Raw genomic sequence first — 16083 nt, 5'->3', positions numbered from 1 at the left:
CAAATAAAGAAAATATACATCTAGATATTAGCAGCAAGGAGAACACCAGAACTAGTCCAGAATAAAAATAATTTAAACATATCCTTCACATGTGTGTCTATTCTATATTTGAAATAACAAACAAAATTTGAAAGAACTTGAGAAGAAAGTACTCTTAAAAATTATTTGTTACTTGATGGTTTTGATCTGAGCTTTTTCCGCATTTCTTTTGTTGATTTCTCTGTCACTTCAATTAAAAAAGAACAAACTAGGCTTTCAACATAGATTTTCGCGCCATGAAAGTCATCACAGTAACATATGGATATCTGAATGTGTCATCTTTTGAATTGTATATTATGGAAATTGATTCCAACACTGCCAATATTTCACCTTTATTTGACATGAAAAAAGGTGGATATAAAACTTGATAAATTGGATACGTGATGGTAAACTTCTTTATCCAAGACTCTTTAACCCCGTACTCATTCATAACCCAAACAGTTCTCTTATAATCAGTAAAGACACAAAGATCACTTCCCAACATTCCCAGACACAAATCAGTCTCTTCTACTCCATAGGAGGGCTTCTCCATTGTTTCCCATTTCTCATTAGCTAAATCAAAATAGCTAATGCCCATACACACAAAAGTGAAATAAGGACCAACTGCAATAGTATCCCAATGAAGCTTCCCATTTGCAGACAAACCTGAACCACTTAACATTATTTTTCTAATAGAGTATGAAGTATTTAATATATTCCCATAATAGTCAACACTACTTCAGGAATCACTTTTTAGACTATATATTTTAACCTCAATGTCATTTGAACCACATGGTTGTTATAAAAGATACCCACTACCTTATAATCGTCATAGAGCTCATCATATCCAAAACTATCTATGGCAAGTTTGTACTTCCAACTAAGTTCAATATGAAGCAAATTCTTGTGCATTCTAGTTGTTGAATTCCATAAAAGAAAATATTGTGCATTATGGGCAAGGAAAATCAATCCATTGCAAGAACCCAAAGTGCTGACATTTTTACCGACCTTTTTAAAGGGATAATCAAAGTCACGAGCCTCAGTCACAGAGCCAAAAAATAAAGACCTCAGAAGATATTCTTTGAAATTCCACTTAGCTCTCCTACGACCCTTAGGACCCAAAAAATAAGCATATGGTGGGTGTCTTCCTTGTTATTAGCTGATAAACTAACATGGGTCTTGATAAATTCAGGGTAGAGATTAAATAAAGCCAAGATTTTGGAACTGGCCTGAATTTCAAGAGGGATTTCACCGAAAGCTCAAGAGGATTTCGGTAACGAGCTCTGGTGGCAGAATAGGGATTGTCAAGATCCAATTTTGCATTGAATTTGATGGAAATTGAGCTTGTTTTGTGCGATCGGAGGCTTCAGAATCCATTTTGGTTGCAGAAATTTCGAGTTCCATTGTTGTGAAAACCCCAAGTGTACTGATATTCTTTAACAGAGTATTATAAAACTATTAAGGGTAAAATCTTACTACTTGAAACTTTGGGGATGCTTAATGTAATTTAATAAATATTAGCGTCCATAGTCCATACATAATTACATATACTGGGCCAGAAACCTCCGTCGGCCCAATTCACTTGCCGGTCAAACCCCGCCGTCAAAGACTTCTCATTCAGCCGAGCACGGCGGCGACGGGCAGTAACCAGCTCAGTGGGTGGTGTTTTTCCGGCGGGAATATAGCGAAGATATGGAAAATGAGAATAAACTAGAGAGTTTCGTGCTGGTACATAACATAGCAAAGAGACACAACGTCGGAACCTTAGCTCGTAGCGCCACCGCGTTCGGCGTCTCGGAGATGATACTCGTCGGCCGTAGAGATTTCAACGCTTTCGGTAGCCACGGCTCCACTTCTCACGTCCGTTTCCGCCACTTCCACTCCCTTGCCGATGCTAAAACCTTCCTCAAGGTATTCAAAAGTTCCAAAACCGAAATTCTTTTACTTACTTTTGTAAGTGTTGGATTTGTAATATACAGAATTACTTGAGGCTGATCATTTATGGTTGCTTATGAATTTTACTGAACAGGAAAGAGATTGTGATATATGTGGAGTTGAAATTACAGAAAACGCGGTTGCAGTAAATGAGCATCCTTTTAAGAGAAGTACTGCTTTCCTGCTGGGTAATGAGGTTCGAATCATAATATGTTTCGGCTTCTTTTTGTTATAAATTTTGAGATGATCCATATTAGATACATATGAACTAATTGGGAATTAGGACTTATCTGTTATTACGGTTAGGCTAAGTCGGATTAGAGACATTAATCTCAATTTTCTTTATAAGAAAAAATATTTTTTTAGTAGAAATGTATCTTAATAGAGCAGAATGGTTAGTGAGGATTCATATAGCCCATCCATCTCGTTTGGGATTGAGGTGTGGTTCATTGATGCTAAATGTGAGATGCTCTTTCCTCAACCGAAATATCTTATATAAGAACTCTATTAGCGATTTCTGGAAGTTTTGCTTAGAGGTGTTATCAATTACTTGTTCTTTATTATGGGTGGGAAATATTACTGATTTCTTGATGGTTTGTGAATGTCATTTGTTCTGAACAACAAATGTTAGGGTAGGATAACGATTGGCCTATTGACCATAATATGAATAAATTGGTGTTGTAGGGTACTGGACTTTCTGCAAAAGAGTGTGAGATATGTGATTTCTTTGTATATATTCCACAATATGGGTGTGGTACTGCTTCATTGAATGTGACTGTTGCTGCTTCCATTGTTCTGCATCAATTTGGAGGTAATTTTTATTGATAATCACTACTGCTTTTATCTTATTCGTTCTATTCTGTTTTTGGTGACTTTTTCCATGCTGCTTACTGGACAGAAACATTTTGTGTCTTATACCTGATAATGTTAGCTTTATTGCTCTATCGTTCTAGAAGTAGGACCAGATCTTTATATGTGACTTCTTCCTGCATCTAGTGCTTTACCTTTTGTTAATACTACTTGTGAAATAAGAAAAAGCTAAATCAGGTTCTAGTTCTCTTTTTTTTTTGGATTACGTGATGCTCGGGCCAGCTTGCAGTTCTCATTCTATTTCTTAAATATAAATATATGGTAAACCCCACCATGAAACTCTTCTATCTAGGAGCCAACAGTGTCATTTTTCAGTTTGCTCTCCGCCTCTCCGTTGGTGACTCGAACCTCCCTACCTCACAGTTGGAAGTGGAGAGTCCTTACCTCTAGACTATCCCTTCCTTGTGTAGTTATGCTCAGCGTACTTGTTCTGTTGTACATTGAATTTCCTTCATACGACTAGATATTGCTCTTACCTTCTCCATTCATACTGAAATTATCAAGATTTCTAGCCTTTGTTTTCATGTGGTGGAAGTGTTGCTGCTTTGACATTGACATTTTTTTAGAGTGTTTTGCTGTTTGCTTTTCCTTAGTATTAAAATAAATTGGTATGGTATTTGTAGAGCCGAAAATCGAAAATACCGAACCAAAATGTTTCAAAAACATACCAAACCGAATGGTGAACTCCCCTAGGTCATATGTGTAATTACTGATCAGCAGAAGAGCAAGAAAGTTTCACTTTGATTAGTTGGTTTTCCAGCACCATAGTGTTGCCAACAAACTGTTTTTGCTTCAAATAATCTCGAGGATTTCACGGCCAAAGGAAGGTAGAGGACTAGAGGCTGCTAGCGTGCTAAGCACTTATTCTTGTACTTCAATAAGGAAAAATTTTCTTTTGGTATGATACATGAAAATGTGGAATAGCTAGCTGGATTGCTGGATTGCTGGATCAACGAGAGGCTGTATCTCCTAAATTTCTTACTTGAATAGCTCAGTAATTTGAGAGGATAACCTTTTTAAAAATATACCTAGCTTTTTCAATGCTAAAACTAATAGCTTCTTTGCTCTAGTCTCTTTTATCAAATAAAACATAGTTTAAGAAGACTGTGGCTCTTGTATGCTTCAGCACTCGTACTTTGATGCTTGAATAGTTGTGCAGCTATGACAAATGGAGGGCCTTTTTGACGCTAAAATGCCAAGAAATGGAGAAACAAATCTTCTTTTCAAAGCAGTACAATTAAGTATAATCTTTTTCTCTGATACAACACTGGAACTTAACTGTAAGCTTTAAACCCTCAATTGAGTGTCAATCAACTTTGCCATTCTTATGGTCTGTGAATGTCCTGCTGGTGATCATTTGCTGTTAGATCAGTGCAATCTTGCCAATCCAATGGCTACTGAGATGACTGTACCATGTGTAGCTGTAATGAAATTGAAGTCACTGACTGCTGCTGTTGAGAGCTAAATTTTACACCATTTTAATGGCTCTGGTTTTAATGCTATCATTTGGTATATCTGGTCTAGTTCTCTATTTGTTGTATGCCACTTGTATATGTGATTTTTTCCCCCAACATTTGAATACACTTATTACCTTATATGATCATGTAGTTTTAGCTATATTGTGGACTGAAATTTAAAATGTAAATCTTCTCAGTTTGGGCTGGATTCTCTGAGAGAACACGTGAAGGGAACAAGTTCATTGTGGCTGAAAGACCTTTTAAACAGGCAAAGAAAAATTACTGCATGGAATCATCTGAATCTGTTGCTGAGGAGCGAAGACTGAAGAGGGAAAATCTTTCAAATGGGTTCTTTGAAGATGCTGGAAAAGAGGAATCACCTTCAAATCTTTTAGATACCTTGTTTGATGACTAGTGCCAGGGAGAAGAGAAAACTACCGATATTATGCTTCCTTCAGCCTCATCCTCAAAGTTGTGCTGATTTACTTAGATAGAAACAAAGCAAATCAAACGGGGATTTAAGTTATTGATGGAATGAACTGTGGAAGAGTTGGAATTAGGAACCCTAAGCAGTCGCGCTAACCAGCCACCACCATGGAGTAGCATTTTCACATGATCTTTGTATTTGCAAGTTCAGTAAGGGATTTCATGTTTAGCATGTTCAGTCTTCTGTTTGAGATATCAAACTGCTAATACTACATAAAACTAGATCAGACATGGCATGTGCCATTGTTTAGTCAAGGATGAATCATGTTTGTTGTACCCTTGACCTCGGTTTTGTCATTTCTTAAATATAATGTAATTTCAGACTAGCAAATGATTGTAGGTGTACATAAGGTCTATCCTATCTTCTCTTGTTTCCCCTAGTCAGTGTTCTACTCACACATATTGCCAAAAGTGTTAGGTAACGCCTGGAAGTTGAGGCTTGATTGGCTCACCTCCACATTTCCACCCCCTATTTCACTTTAGTGTAGTAGGCCAGAATGTAGAACTTTTGATAGTATCAAAGCACTGAAATGCCCAACATAAATGCTGTCATGAGTTGTATTTGCATCTGCCAGACGAGAATTGATCACTCTGTCCTGAACAACAACAACAATATACCTAGTATAATTCCACAAGTGGGTTTGTGGAGGATACAATGTACACAGACCTTACCTTTACTTTTGGGGTAGAGAGACTGTTTCCAAATTGATTACTCTGTTCTGTAAAAACTGAAAATGACTTGTAAAAGTTATTTCAAAAAGCCTATTAATATCATAAGCCTATTCCACCTTTATCTTCCAAATAATGGACTAGCTGGTGCGTGTGTCATGTGGCACCTTAACTCTATATCTTATTTTAAAAAAAGATACTAAGCTTTATGTCACAAGACTAACAAACTGCTCCATTGTTGGATAATTTCTTGGTTTTAGACCTCTTTCCATTGACTAATGTGGGAAAAGATGAAGTAAATGAAGGTCATATATCTATTATAATATATCAATCAAGAATAGAAAAAACTGAGGATTTCTTTATCTTTACAGTTGTTTAAGTTTTCAAGAGAAAGAAAGTCTTTGTTCACAGGTATGAGTTAGGTATTGTTTGTTGTCACAAGACAAGAAGCTCAACCATTATATGCCACCAATGTCAAATATTCAAACCTCACCTCATTTCTTGGAGCAGTTGGGATGTGTTTTTGTCTCTTTATCTACTTTTCACTTGCCCTACTCAGACTTTCACCAGTAAGACACAATATCCTTTTAAATGACAAGTAGTATAAATGTGGTATCAATCCTAGTATCACTTTCATACCTTCAATCAAGGCTTAGTTTAAGAAATTTGACTAACATCAAATTCATTAATATCCATCTAGTTTAGCTAAAACTTAGTTGCAGAGAACTTCCATGCAGTCAACAGAGGTTCCAGTGCAGCTTTCATGCAGAAAACAGTTTTCCTGCATGTTTCATGTCTTCAGACGGAGAATTCACCGGCTTTGCTCGAGGATGCGATGGCTGATGTGGCGTCGTCCAAGGGCTAAGGTGGTGATCAAGAGGTTTGGGAAGCTGAGTTCAAGAGGAAGTCATGGTCAGCTCAAAGAAAAACTAAGTTTCAAATCATCATCAACTCATCCAAATGGACAGAGTAGGACTATTCGACTAGCCTCCTTCAATGCTGCATTGTTTTCCCTTGCACCTGCTGTGCCTAAGCCTGAAAAATCATCCGTCTTTTCTCATGATGATGACAATGATGACGGTTTCAAATTTCAAAACCAGGTAAAGTCCGAGAATAATCGTCCTAAGAGCATATTGAAGCATTCCCCTCTTCATCCTATATTAACAAATGGAGCAAAACCAAAGCAAAAAGTTTCTATCAACCTTCCTGAGAATGAGATTTCATTAGCTCAGAATAGGGTACTTGGAATCTTGGAAGATGATTCCACCAAGATTTTGAGTTTAAACAACAACAGCCTAGGCCCTGTGAGGTCTCCGATATGCTTCCCCGCGATGGCTAATTGGATGATTAATGATTATGGAGGGTGCTGCTTGAGTGGAACAAGGACCATTCTTGATGTGCTGAAAGAAGTGGATGCTGATATATTGGCTTTACAAGATGTGAAGGCTGAGGAAGAGAAAGATATGAGCCCTTTATCTGATTTAGCTCGTGCTCTTGGGATGAACTATGTGTTTGCTGAAAGCTGGGCTCCTGAATTTGGTAATGCTATTTTATCCAAATGGCCTATTAAGAAATGGAGAATCCAGAAAATCTATGATGATAAAGATTTCAGGTGCCTCCTTCTGTTAACACTTATGTTGACTATATCGAATCATATGCTCTTTGTTATCTAAACGTTTAAGCTATTAGAAATAGAAACACTTCTATTTGGCAAAGCTTTTAACTTGAAAATTGCTCCTTATATAACTGGTGTTTTGGTTTGATGCAGAAATGTGCTTAAGGCTACGGTTGATGTACCCCGGATGGGAGAGTTGAACTTCTGTTGCACTCAACTTGATCATTTAGATGAGAATTGGAGAATGAAGCAAATAAATGCAATAATACAATCAAATGACAGTCCTCATATTTTAGCAGGAGGGATAAATTCTCTTGAAGCCTCAGATTACTCATTAGAGAGATGGAATGATATCGTAAAGGTAAGAAGAAAACCGAGTCTTATAAGTACAACTTTTTCTTGGATTACTATTATTCTTTTTTATCAATTTCTTGATCACACAATGTCATGATGGAAGCAGTATTATGAGGAGATAGGAAAACCAACTCCAAGAGTTGAAGTAATGAATTTCTTGAAACAGAAAGAGTACAATGATGCAAAAGAGTTTGCAGGGGAATGTGAATCAGTTGTTATCATTGCTAAAGGCCAAAGTATGAATCTTTATCTCAAAATTTCCTATGAAATCTCTCCCAATCTTACTTGTAACCATTATATGAGTTGCTAACAACATTTCTCAATCATGTTCTTTGTCATTTTGACACAGATGTGCAAGGAACATGTAAATATGGAACTCGAGTTGATTATATTTTGGGATCGCAAGGCCTTCCTTATGCATTTGTACCTGGATCATACTCGGTTTTTTCATCAAAAGGCACGTCCGATCACCATATAGTTAAGGTGGACATCATGAAAGCAGCAAGCAGAGGTAGGAAGAATAGTAGGAAACAGAAGAAAGTGAAACAGAAAGTTGAGAGGATGACAAGTTCTTGTTCTTCAAGAGGGATTTGACAAGTGAGCAATTAGCAACTATATATGGTTATTACTTGTTAGTTCATTTTCTTCCTTGTGGTGGTGTATACATTATTTTGTTTCCTTTCTTTGTGACTAATTATAACACTTCTATTACATGTAGAGTTTAAAATAGTGAGGGAAAGTCATGATATTGCAGATGTAAGTTATCTCTTTTTTATTTTTATATATGACAAGGGAAATCCGCAGCCGCTACCCTTTGGGTGCGCACAGGGTAAAGCCCCCGCTCCTATGCAATAGCTCGCAAACCACATAGGAGAGGTAACTCGCACTAGGCAAGCATGGTACGACGAGCTCGACCCAAAAGGCAAACCCCTTGCTTTCGTTGGCAAGGGGTTTCAAACTTGAGACCTCCAACATGGAAGTCCCAAGTACAAACCACTAGGTTATCTCTTTTTTGTTGGAACTAGTTACCATTTTTATTGAATCATCAAAATTCTCCTCATAATAAGTTCCTCCTTTAAATAGTTTTCTAGCTCTTAATTCAATAATTGGCTAAAAGTGTTTAAATCTATTGTTTGCAGAATATCTAATTGGCTTTAAAATACAAGTTATTTGGTACTCAACTATAGTTTGCAATTGAACGAATATTATTAGTCCAACATATGGTGATTAGAAGTTTAGAACTGACAATTTTGAGCCCATATTTATAATATCAATCAATTTAATCCATATTTTATTGAGTTAGATAACTTATATTTTAGTTGGGTAAATATGAGCTTCACCCAATTTTCAACCCATAAAAATATGGAAAAAATGGACAAATTTCATAAAGCATGCTAGTATAGATGCTAATCACCGATAGTTTCAATAATTACATATCTTATCCGAGTCGAATCTAGGATATAGTTTCAATAATTAAAAAAGCTAATTAGATCAATATCTGACATGATGTTAAACATCATCTTCCAATTCTTTGCTTTACTCTTTAAAATTTCTGGGGCATGAGAAAGAAATGTCCACAACAGCATTATTTTACACGTAATAAAACAATTAATTTTGAATCCATTAGAAACTCTAATTTAATATGATACAATTTGAAGAATGATTACATTCAAATATTAGGCTATAATTTTAAAATAAAATTCTCTATCTGGTATCTACATTGAAGCCTGACTAAATTTAAATTCGTGTTGGAAAATTCCGGGGATAAAGCACTCTCTAACAAAGGTGACTCCGTAACAAAGGAAACTCAAACCTGAGACCTCTTAGATAAGAATGAAGATCATGTACTTACCAATCCACTACGACCCTTGTTGGTAAATATTAGTCTATAATTAATCGCTAGTGCAACTACTAGAAAAAAAAATTGTTGGTATACGTACAAGTAATGTGGTATGGTTCCTAAAATTGTGTCACGCTTGCACTTAATTAGATCATGCTGATGCTACAAAATGTTTACTAAAGTCAGAAAATTGTTACACAGATATTTCAACAAGTTGAAAGTAGTTCATAATATATCGTATTGTATTGTGTAATATTGTGTCGTATTATATCATTTTAATAGATACCATGTTAGATAGATTGTATATTTCTATGTCGTTATATAATGTCACACATCATCAATTTGAAGAATAAACCTATAAGAAAAATAGAATATGGGGTAGAACTACTATAAGTATAAAATAGATTGAGAAGAAAAAAAATATAATAACAACATGATTATACCAAATTAATAGTTACACAGAATGAAATTTTTCGTTATTACCTAATGATGAATTTAATGAGGAATCTGAGTATATATGTCATGATGATATTTACGATTATATATGTCACTTTAATTACGGGGAAGCAAAGCAATAGCTTACTCTTGCTTCCAGGTATCTCTATTCCCATTTCCTTTTTTTTTTCTTCAAATAATTAATTATTCGTTTCAATAACATATACTACCTTCTAAAGAAATTTAATACTATACTCCCTCAATCATTTTTACTTGTGATGTTTTGTTGTTCGAGAGTCAAATCGTATAGATTTTGATTAATATTTTAAGATATAAATATTTTAATATGAGAATGATTGCAACTTTAGTTTTTGAACATTTAAATTTTGAATAATAAATAAATCAAATTAAATTAAGCTTCGAAAATTAGTCAAATTGACTCTTATAAAACGAAATATGATAAATAAAAGTGAACGAGGAAAATACTGATTAAGAAATAATAAGTATTGGGAAGCTGCTGAAATAGATGTTCTGATTTATTTTGGTTTTCATATGATTCCTTCATAAATTTTACTAACAGAATTTAATTTATACTTGAGCAATGCTAAAGTTCATTATTCATATATACGTGACAAGTTATGGAAATATATATGCCTATACATGTTTTATACGAATACGTAATATTTAAATCTAAGTTTAAATCAACATTACTATAAGAACATGATATTGAAAAGTTATATGAAAGAAGGAATTAAGATCATGTAGAAATTACGAACTTCTTTATTGAGTTGTACCTTGTACTCAATCTTATATATATGTGCATAAGCTTAATTATCGTTAATTATTTATTTTTTATCAAATTTATTTGTATTTCTAAGAGATACATACACAGCTTAGGATTGTACTTTGTTAGTTAGTTAGAGAGGTAGTTAGTCCGTTAAAGTGAGCTTAAGCTTTAAGTTACTTTCTCCGTTTCATATTACTTGATCCTAATACTAAATATAGTTATTTCAATTTACTTGTCCAATTTATAAAATAAAAAAATTATTATAGTTTTTCTTTTTTTTTTATCTTTGGTATTAAATAACTACATAAAAGTAGTCAAATTTAGAGTTTCAAAACATCATTAATAAAATTAATTTAGTAAAACACACTTCAAATGTGATGTAAGATGTTTGCTAGAATATAGCACGATTGAACATTAAAAAAAACACAAACACTTCCAAGATCATAAGCTCATTGTATATATAACCAACAAAGTAATAAATTTAAAACCCCAAATCTTATAATATTATTCATTTCTTGTGATTTGCATCATATACACACCTTAGTTTAAAATCAAATAAATCAACCAAAATAAAAATAAAAAACCTTTCTCAAAACACAAAACTCAATCAAATCATTAGTATAAAATATTTTAAACTCAACATAACTCCATTTTAGTTATCTTGACTATTAATTGGAAGGGTACCCTATACCATGGCGTTTATTAGGAAACACCATAAACACAACACTAGAAATTGCACCAACAACCGGTGGCAACACCATAATCAACATCTTTTCCGTCGATTCGAACGCCGGAAAGAAACAATCCACCGTATTTCTGTCCAAAATAGTCACAACACCAAAAACAACTATGGTAAAAAATGCATGCACAAAGTCACCTACACTAATTTTGTATGAACTTGTGTCCATCGATTTAGATGTTGGCCAAAGCCCCTTCATTGTAGCTATGCCATAATGGGTCGTACCTTCGTTATCGGTGTAGCTATCGGTGAAACAAGAAAATCCACAAGATAAACCACAAAGGGCAATGAGGATGCCTGATAGGTACTTGTTGATGATAGTGCAATGACCATTGTTTGTGAGAATAGGGTTTAGGAATTGGTATATGAAGACTGTTCCTGTTGGGAGGAGTCTTATGAGATTGCCTAGGCCATTTAAGGTCTTGTCCTTCAAGGTATAGTTAGGTTTTGCCATTTTCTAGGAGAGCGAGCAAGTTACAAGCACCTACTCCTGTCAAAATGAAAAGCAGCAAGCGGAAATTGAACTTGAAAAAGTTGAGTTGTTTATTGTTTTGTAATTGTGGAGATTATGTTTTTGGGAAGTGCATGGATTTTGTAGAATTTATAGATGGAGAGAGTGAGTTGTTGCTTCTAAGTAACATATATTATATTAGTTTGAGCTTTGAATATAAGTAGTAGAATTTGTTTATTTTGCTTTTTACTCATTGGGAGATGGACAAAGCTTCAAGTAATGCAAATGATAGTGGAGTTATGAATATCCTTAGATTATTTTATGAGTTTAAAAATTTATTATCCCACACGTAAAAAAAACCACAAGTAAAAGTTCATTAAATTGGGATTAGTAATTTAAAAGAAAGAAAATTAATTAACGTCTTTCTATGAAGATTTAGAAAGGAGTTTTGTTCGTTAAAATGACAAATCAAGAAATATCGTACCTTGTGAAGATTTAGAAAGAGAAAAATATAGAAGTTTGTGCCATAAATGAAAATTAGGGGATATCGTACTCTATGAAGATTTAGAAAGAAGAAAAATAGGAAATTGTGATCCCTACAATGAGGGGAATGTCGTACCTTATGAAAATTTAGAAAAGATAAATATAAGATATTTAGCGCCCTAAATAGAAATTAACTAAGGAATCTCATATCCTGTAAACATTTAGAAATGAGAAAAATAGGGAGTTTTGTTCCTTAGAAATAACAATTAGGTGATGTTATATCCTATGAAGATTTTAAAAGGAGAAAAATAAAGAATTTTATACCCTAAATAGATTTAGGAGATATCGTATGCTATGAAGATTTAGAACGAAGAAAAATAAAAATAAAAAGAAAAAGTTGTGCCCTAAATGAAATTTAAGGGATGTTACGCCCTATGAAGATTTATTAAGGAGATAAATAAAGGAATTTTGTTCCCTAAATAGCAATTAGAGGTTATGGTGCCCTGTTAATTAAGAATGGAAATGACCCATCAAAAGGGTTCCAACGATTTATGTCCATATTACTAAGATTTAAAATCCTAAAAGATCTCTTCAAAATAGAAAAGAGGGAAACGGAATTTTATTTAAAAAACATAATTCTCAGGTGACAAGGAGTTTGTGGGTGAAAACTCAACCAAAATCGAGTGAGAATTGAGTCTCAAATTTCAATTTGGAGGAAAAATTCCCTCTTTTGAAATCTTTGATTTTGAAGAATTTAGAAAATAAAATTGATAGGAAATGATTGAAAATTGAGTTAGGAACTTACCCACATGAATTCCCTCAAGAAATATCTCCCAAAATCTCTCTCCCGAGCTTTCAAGTAAGGGTGTCCATTCGGTTTTTCGGTTTGGTTTTATACTATTCAGTTTGGGTTTTTCGGTTTTTGGTTTTGAAGAAGTGTAACCCAATCCGAACCAAAATAAATTTGGTTTGATTTGGTTTTTCTCTTTTTGGTTTGGATTTTTTCGGTTTGGTTAATCGGTTATATCAATAATTAGAAACATAACAAAGTTATATCAATAAAATATTGAATTTCTTAAATATACTTTTTAATATAAATCACAAGTAAAACGTAAAACACAATACTTAAAATTATATCAATTATAGATGTCCAAACATAAAATAAATAAAAAAAACTAAATCATAATGAAAATAACTAAAAAGGGACAAAAGTGGTTAACTCCAACTTAATTTTTTTATCTTTATATATATATATATATATATAATTCGGTTTTTTCGGTTTTTCAATTTTCATTTTTCTAAATCCGAAACCAAACCAAAAAACCAAAACAAAGTAAATTATAAATCCAAAACCAAATCAAAAATCCAAAAAACCAATCCAAATTAGAATTCGGTTTGATTTGATTTGGTTTTTCGGTTTAATCCAAATAGGAAGAATTCTCGTGATAAACATAGTTACCAACGAAATAACGGGTCAAGAAAAGCATCAATTGTAAGAAAACTTGATTTGACCCTCTCATTCGGAAATCTTTACACATAATTCAATAGTCAAATCGATCATAAAACATGTTTTAGAGCCAATGAAATCATCGAATTTCTAAAAGAAGATATTTTACTCAAAATTACACCTTGAGACTTCTTTTAGAAATTAAATTTACTGCTCATTCTACACAATATAATCTCACGACCCGAACTAATACACCATACTAGCCTAGACTCAACGTTCAAATTGACAGAATAACCATTCGAATTAATACACCTCATAATTTGATGACAAATGAAATGTGTCTCAATTCCAGATGTATCTTGTTCAAGACATTACATGTATCTCATAGTAATACTTTCATCTTATATAAATTGTTTGCTTACACCCAACCAATACAAGAAAAAAATAGTTGTCTCCCTTTGAGAAAATAACAAATCTAGGTGCGAAGCGCGGACAATTTGAACGAACATAGTCACAGGAAGTGATCTACCACCTCGACTAATGAAATGCACAAACAAATGTGGAGAATGTTCATGCAATAGGAGATGAATTTCATCAATAAAGATTTATATTTTACAACTATTAATCATATAATTGCTTAGTGTTATATTGAACCAAAAAAATGGAGACACTCAAATAAAATCAAACGTTTCATCATACTGAGGGCGTCAAGGTTCACAACTGGTTTAACATTTTCATGAGGTGGTGGAGCAACGATTTGAATATATTGCACAGCTAGATTTGATTATTATTATGTAATTCCTTGTTCCATCACAACTTTATCGACAAGAATATTTCCAAAAATTTCAAATGATATTGCTGACAAAATAATAAAAATAAAGCGCGATAAGTTGAAAAAAAATCAACTTTAATAAATTTTGGTTTGATGGTCTTGTGCATTTTCATTGCTATGCAATAATTGGTGTACCGCATTCCTCCCTTAAAGTGGCAATAGAGTATGATTATCATTGCTTATTTGGAGTGGCCAGTTTACAGTGTGTATAACCCCAACTTTGTTTTCTTGCTCACTGATGGCTTTTCTTGAATGTTATATCTTTGAATAAAATATGGTCATCCCCTTATTGGTATTTTAAAATTACTCAAGAAATAACTCCTTAGTGCTATGTTTGGCTTGTTTTATTTCTAACTTATTTAAAATTGGTGTCATCTTGTCTCTAAGATACATATTTTGGAGTCATAACTTTCTTTAATTCTTGGCATGTGACTTTGTTACAATCATCAGATAACTTCTTTTATTAAAGAATATGTTTTGTACTTACTTGCTTTCCATGAGATGTAGTAAATTTCTTTAATCGGTTTGTTTATTTATTCAGTGATATCATTTTTGTCTTGTATCTTAGATCTTAGCATTAATATACAGTTCATTGACGTTTCATTTAAATATTGATTATAGCAATAATTCTAATTCCTTATTACCCTTTTTGTTGCATGTGAACCCCTTCTTTAGTCTAGTGGACATTTTTATTTTTTTTGCATTTTGATGATTGGGCCATAGAGGCCAAAGTCTTTCTCTTCGAGTCTACTGCATCAATTGGCAGCAAATATGCAAACTTTGAGTGGGTAGCAGGTTTAGAGGGTCAAAGGCAGACTTACAACTCTAAAAAGTCCAAAAATGGATTGTATACATTAAGTATACATCATAAACAGGTGTTTGAGGTGAAAACAGGCTGATATACAACCCATATACGCTTACTATACATGATAAACAGGTAACGCATCAAATACCAGACTGAAAACAAAATTACAGGTTGTGGAAGCTGAAGTGGGATGTATACACTTAATATACAGTCTGATATACAGGAAAATTGGTCAATATAGAATCCATATTCCATGGTATACGGTCAGTGTATACACAACTTTTCAGGGGCGAAAATGAGCCAAAGCCCAAATACAATCGCAACAAGTCCAGGAAGAATTCAATGGGCTGAAATCCATTTAAGATCGGGAAAATTACGTGGTTAAGCAAACTTATACTACTTAATTACTCATTATAGCTATAGTTTGTTATAATTATCACTCGTGACTAACATTAACCATTAATTACATGGCTGACTTTGAGTTGTATAATTAGCCACATCTGTATAATTTGTCACATTTCTATAATTCGCAACTAGCAATTCTTCTTTTGATTTGTATTTGTATACGATGGTTTATATTTGTATATGACGATGATTTCCTTTGGTTTTTCAGTTTTGTCACCATATACATTCAATCTTTTTGAGTATAACTTTTTAAAGTTTGTATAAACGTGTAGTTTTCAAAATTTGTATAATATAATTTATATAATTAATTTGTATAATATATTTTGTATAACTGTTTAAAATTCATATGTTTATGTTTGTATCAATTTGTTATTTCAAGTTTTATCATATTTGTATAATTTCAGAATTTATATTACTCAATTATACAAAAATATACGAATTATACAAACGTAGCC

At 33.3% G+C, this 16083-nt stretch overlaps 3 protein-coding genes across 3 annotated transcripts; 2 read left to right on the top strand and 1 right to left on the bottom strand.

Moving 5' to 3' along the window:
- The first annotated feature begins 1043 nt into the window (after positions 1-1043).
- Positions 1044-5097, top strand: LOC102593449 (putative TrmH family tRNA/rRNA methyltransferase). The gene is made up of 4 exons (XM_006365215.2): positions 1044-1929; positions 2048-2149; positions 2638-2764; positions 4478-5097. Exons 1-4 carry the CDS (start codon positions 1711-1713, stop codon positions 4693-4695), a joined length of 666 nt encoding a protein of 221 aa, XP_006365277.1. The 5' UTR covers positions 1044-1710; the 3' UTR covers positions 4696-5097.
- A 372-nt stretch (positions 5098-5469) lies between these two features.
- On the top strand, positions 5470-8138 carry LOC102593112 (uncharacterized). The gene is made up of 4 exons (XM_006365214.1): positions 5470-7047; positions 7204-7411; positions 7511-7640; positions 7754-8138. Exons 1-4 carry the CDS (start codon positions 6167-6169, stop codon positions 7996-7998), a joined length of 1464 nt encoding a protein of 487 aa, XP_006365276.1. The 5' UTR covers positions 5470-6166; the 3' UTR covers positions 7999-8138.
- A 2761-nt stretch (positions 8139-10899) lies between these two features.
- Positions 10900-11765, bottom strand: LOC102592775 (uncharacterized). Its single transcript, XM_006365213.2, has one exon. The coding sequence runs from the start codon at positions 11657-11659 to the stop codon at positions 11135-11137; it is 525 nt and encodes a 174-aa protein (XP_006365275.1). The 5' UTR covers positions 11660-11765; the 3' UTR covers positions 10900-11134.
- Between the last annotated feature and the right edge of the window lie 4318 nt (positions 11766-16083).

The sequence above is a fragment of the Solanum tuberosum genome, unplaced genomic scaffold (genome assembly GCF_000226075.1).
Source record: "Solanum tuberosum cultivar DM 1-3 516 R44 unplaced genomic scaffold, SolTub_3.0 scf00532, whole genome shotgun sequence".
Classification (NCBI taxonomy): domain Eukaryota; kingdom Viridiplantae; phylum Streptophyta; class Magnoliopsida; order Solanales; family Solanaceae; genus Solanum; species Solanum tuberosum.
This window is presented reverse-complemented; position numbering and strand designations above follow the sequence as displayed.

Coding starts and splice junctions, on each gene's coding strand:
- LOC102592775 (XM_006365213.2), bottom strand. CDS start 11,659: ATGGCAAAACCTAACTATACCTTGAAGGACAAGACCTTAAATGGCCTA.
- LOC102593449 (XM_006365215.2), top strand. CDS start 1,711: ATGGAAAATGAGAATAAACTAGAGAGTTTCGTGCTGGTACATAACATA. Junction 1,930..2,047: donor ATGCTAAAACCTTCCTCAAG/GTATTCAAAAGT, acceptor TTTACTGAACAG/GAAAGAGATTGTGATATATG. Junction 2,765..4,477: donor TGTTCTGCATCAATTTGGAG/GTAATTTTTATT, acceptor AAATCTTCTCAG/TTTGGGCTGGATTCTCTGAG.
- LOC102593112 (XM_006365214.1), top strand. CDS start 6,167: ATGCAGTCAACAGAGGTTCCAGTGCAGCTTTCATGCAGAAAACAGTTT. Junction 7,412..7,510: donor GATGGAATGATATCGTAAAG/GTAAGAAGAAAA, acceptor TGATGGAAGCAG/TATTATGAGGAGATAGGAAA. Junction 7,641..7,753: donor TATCATTGCTAAAGGCCAAA/GTATGAATCTTT, acceptor ATTTTGACACAG/ATGTGCAAGGAACATGTAAA.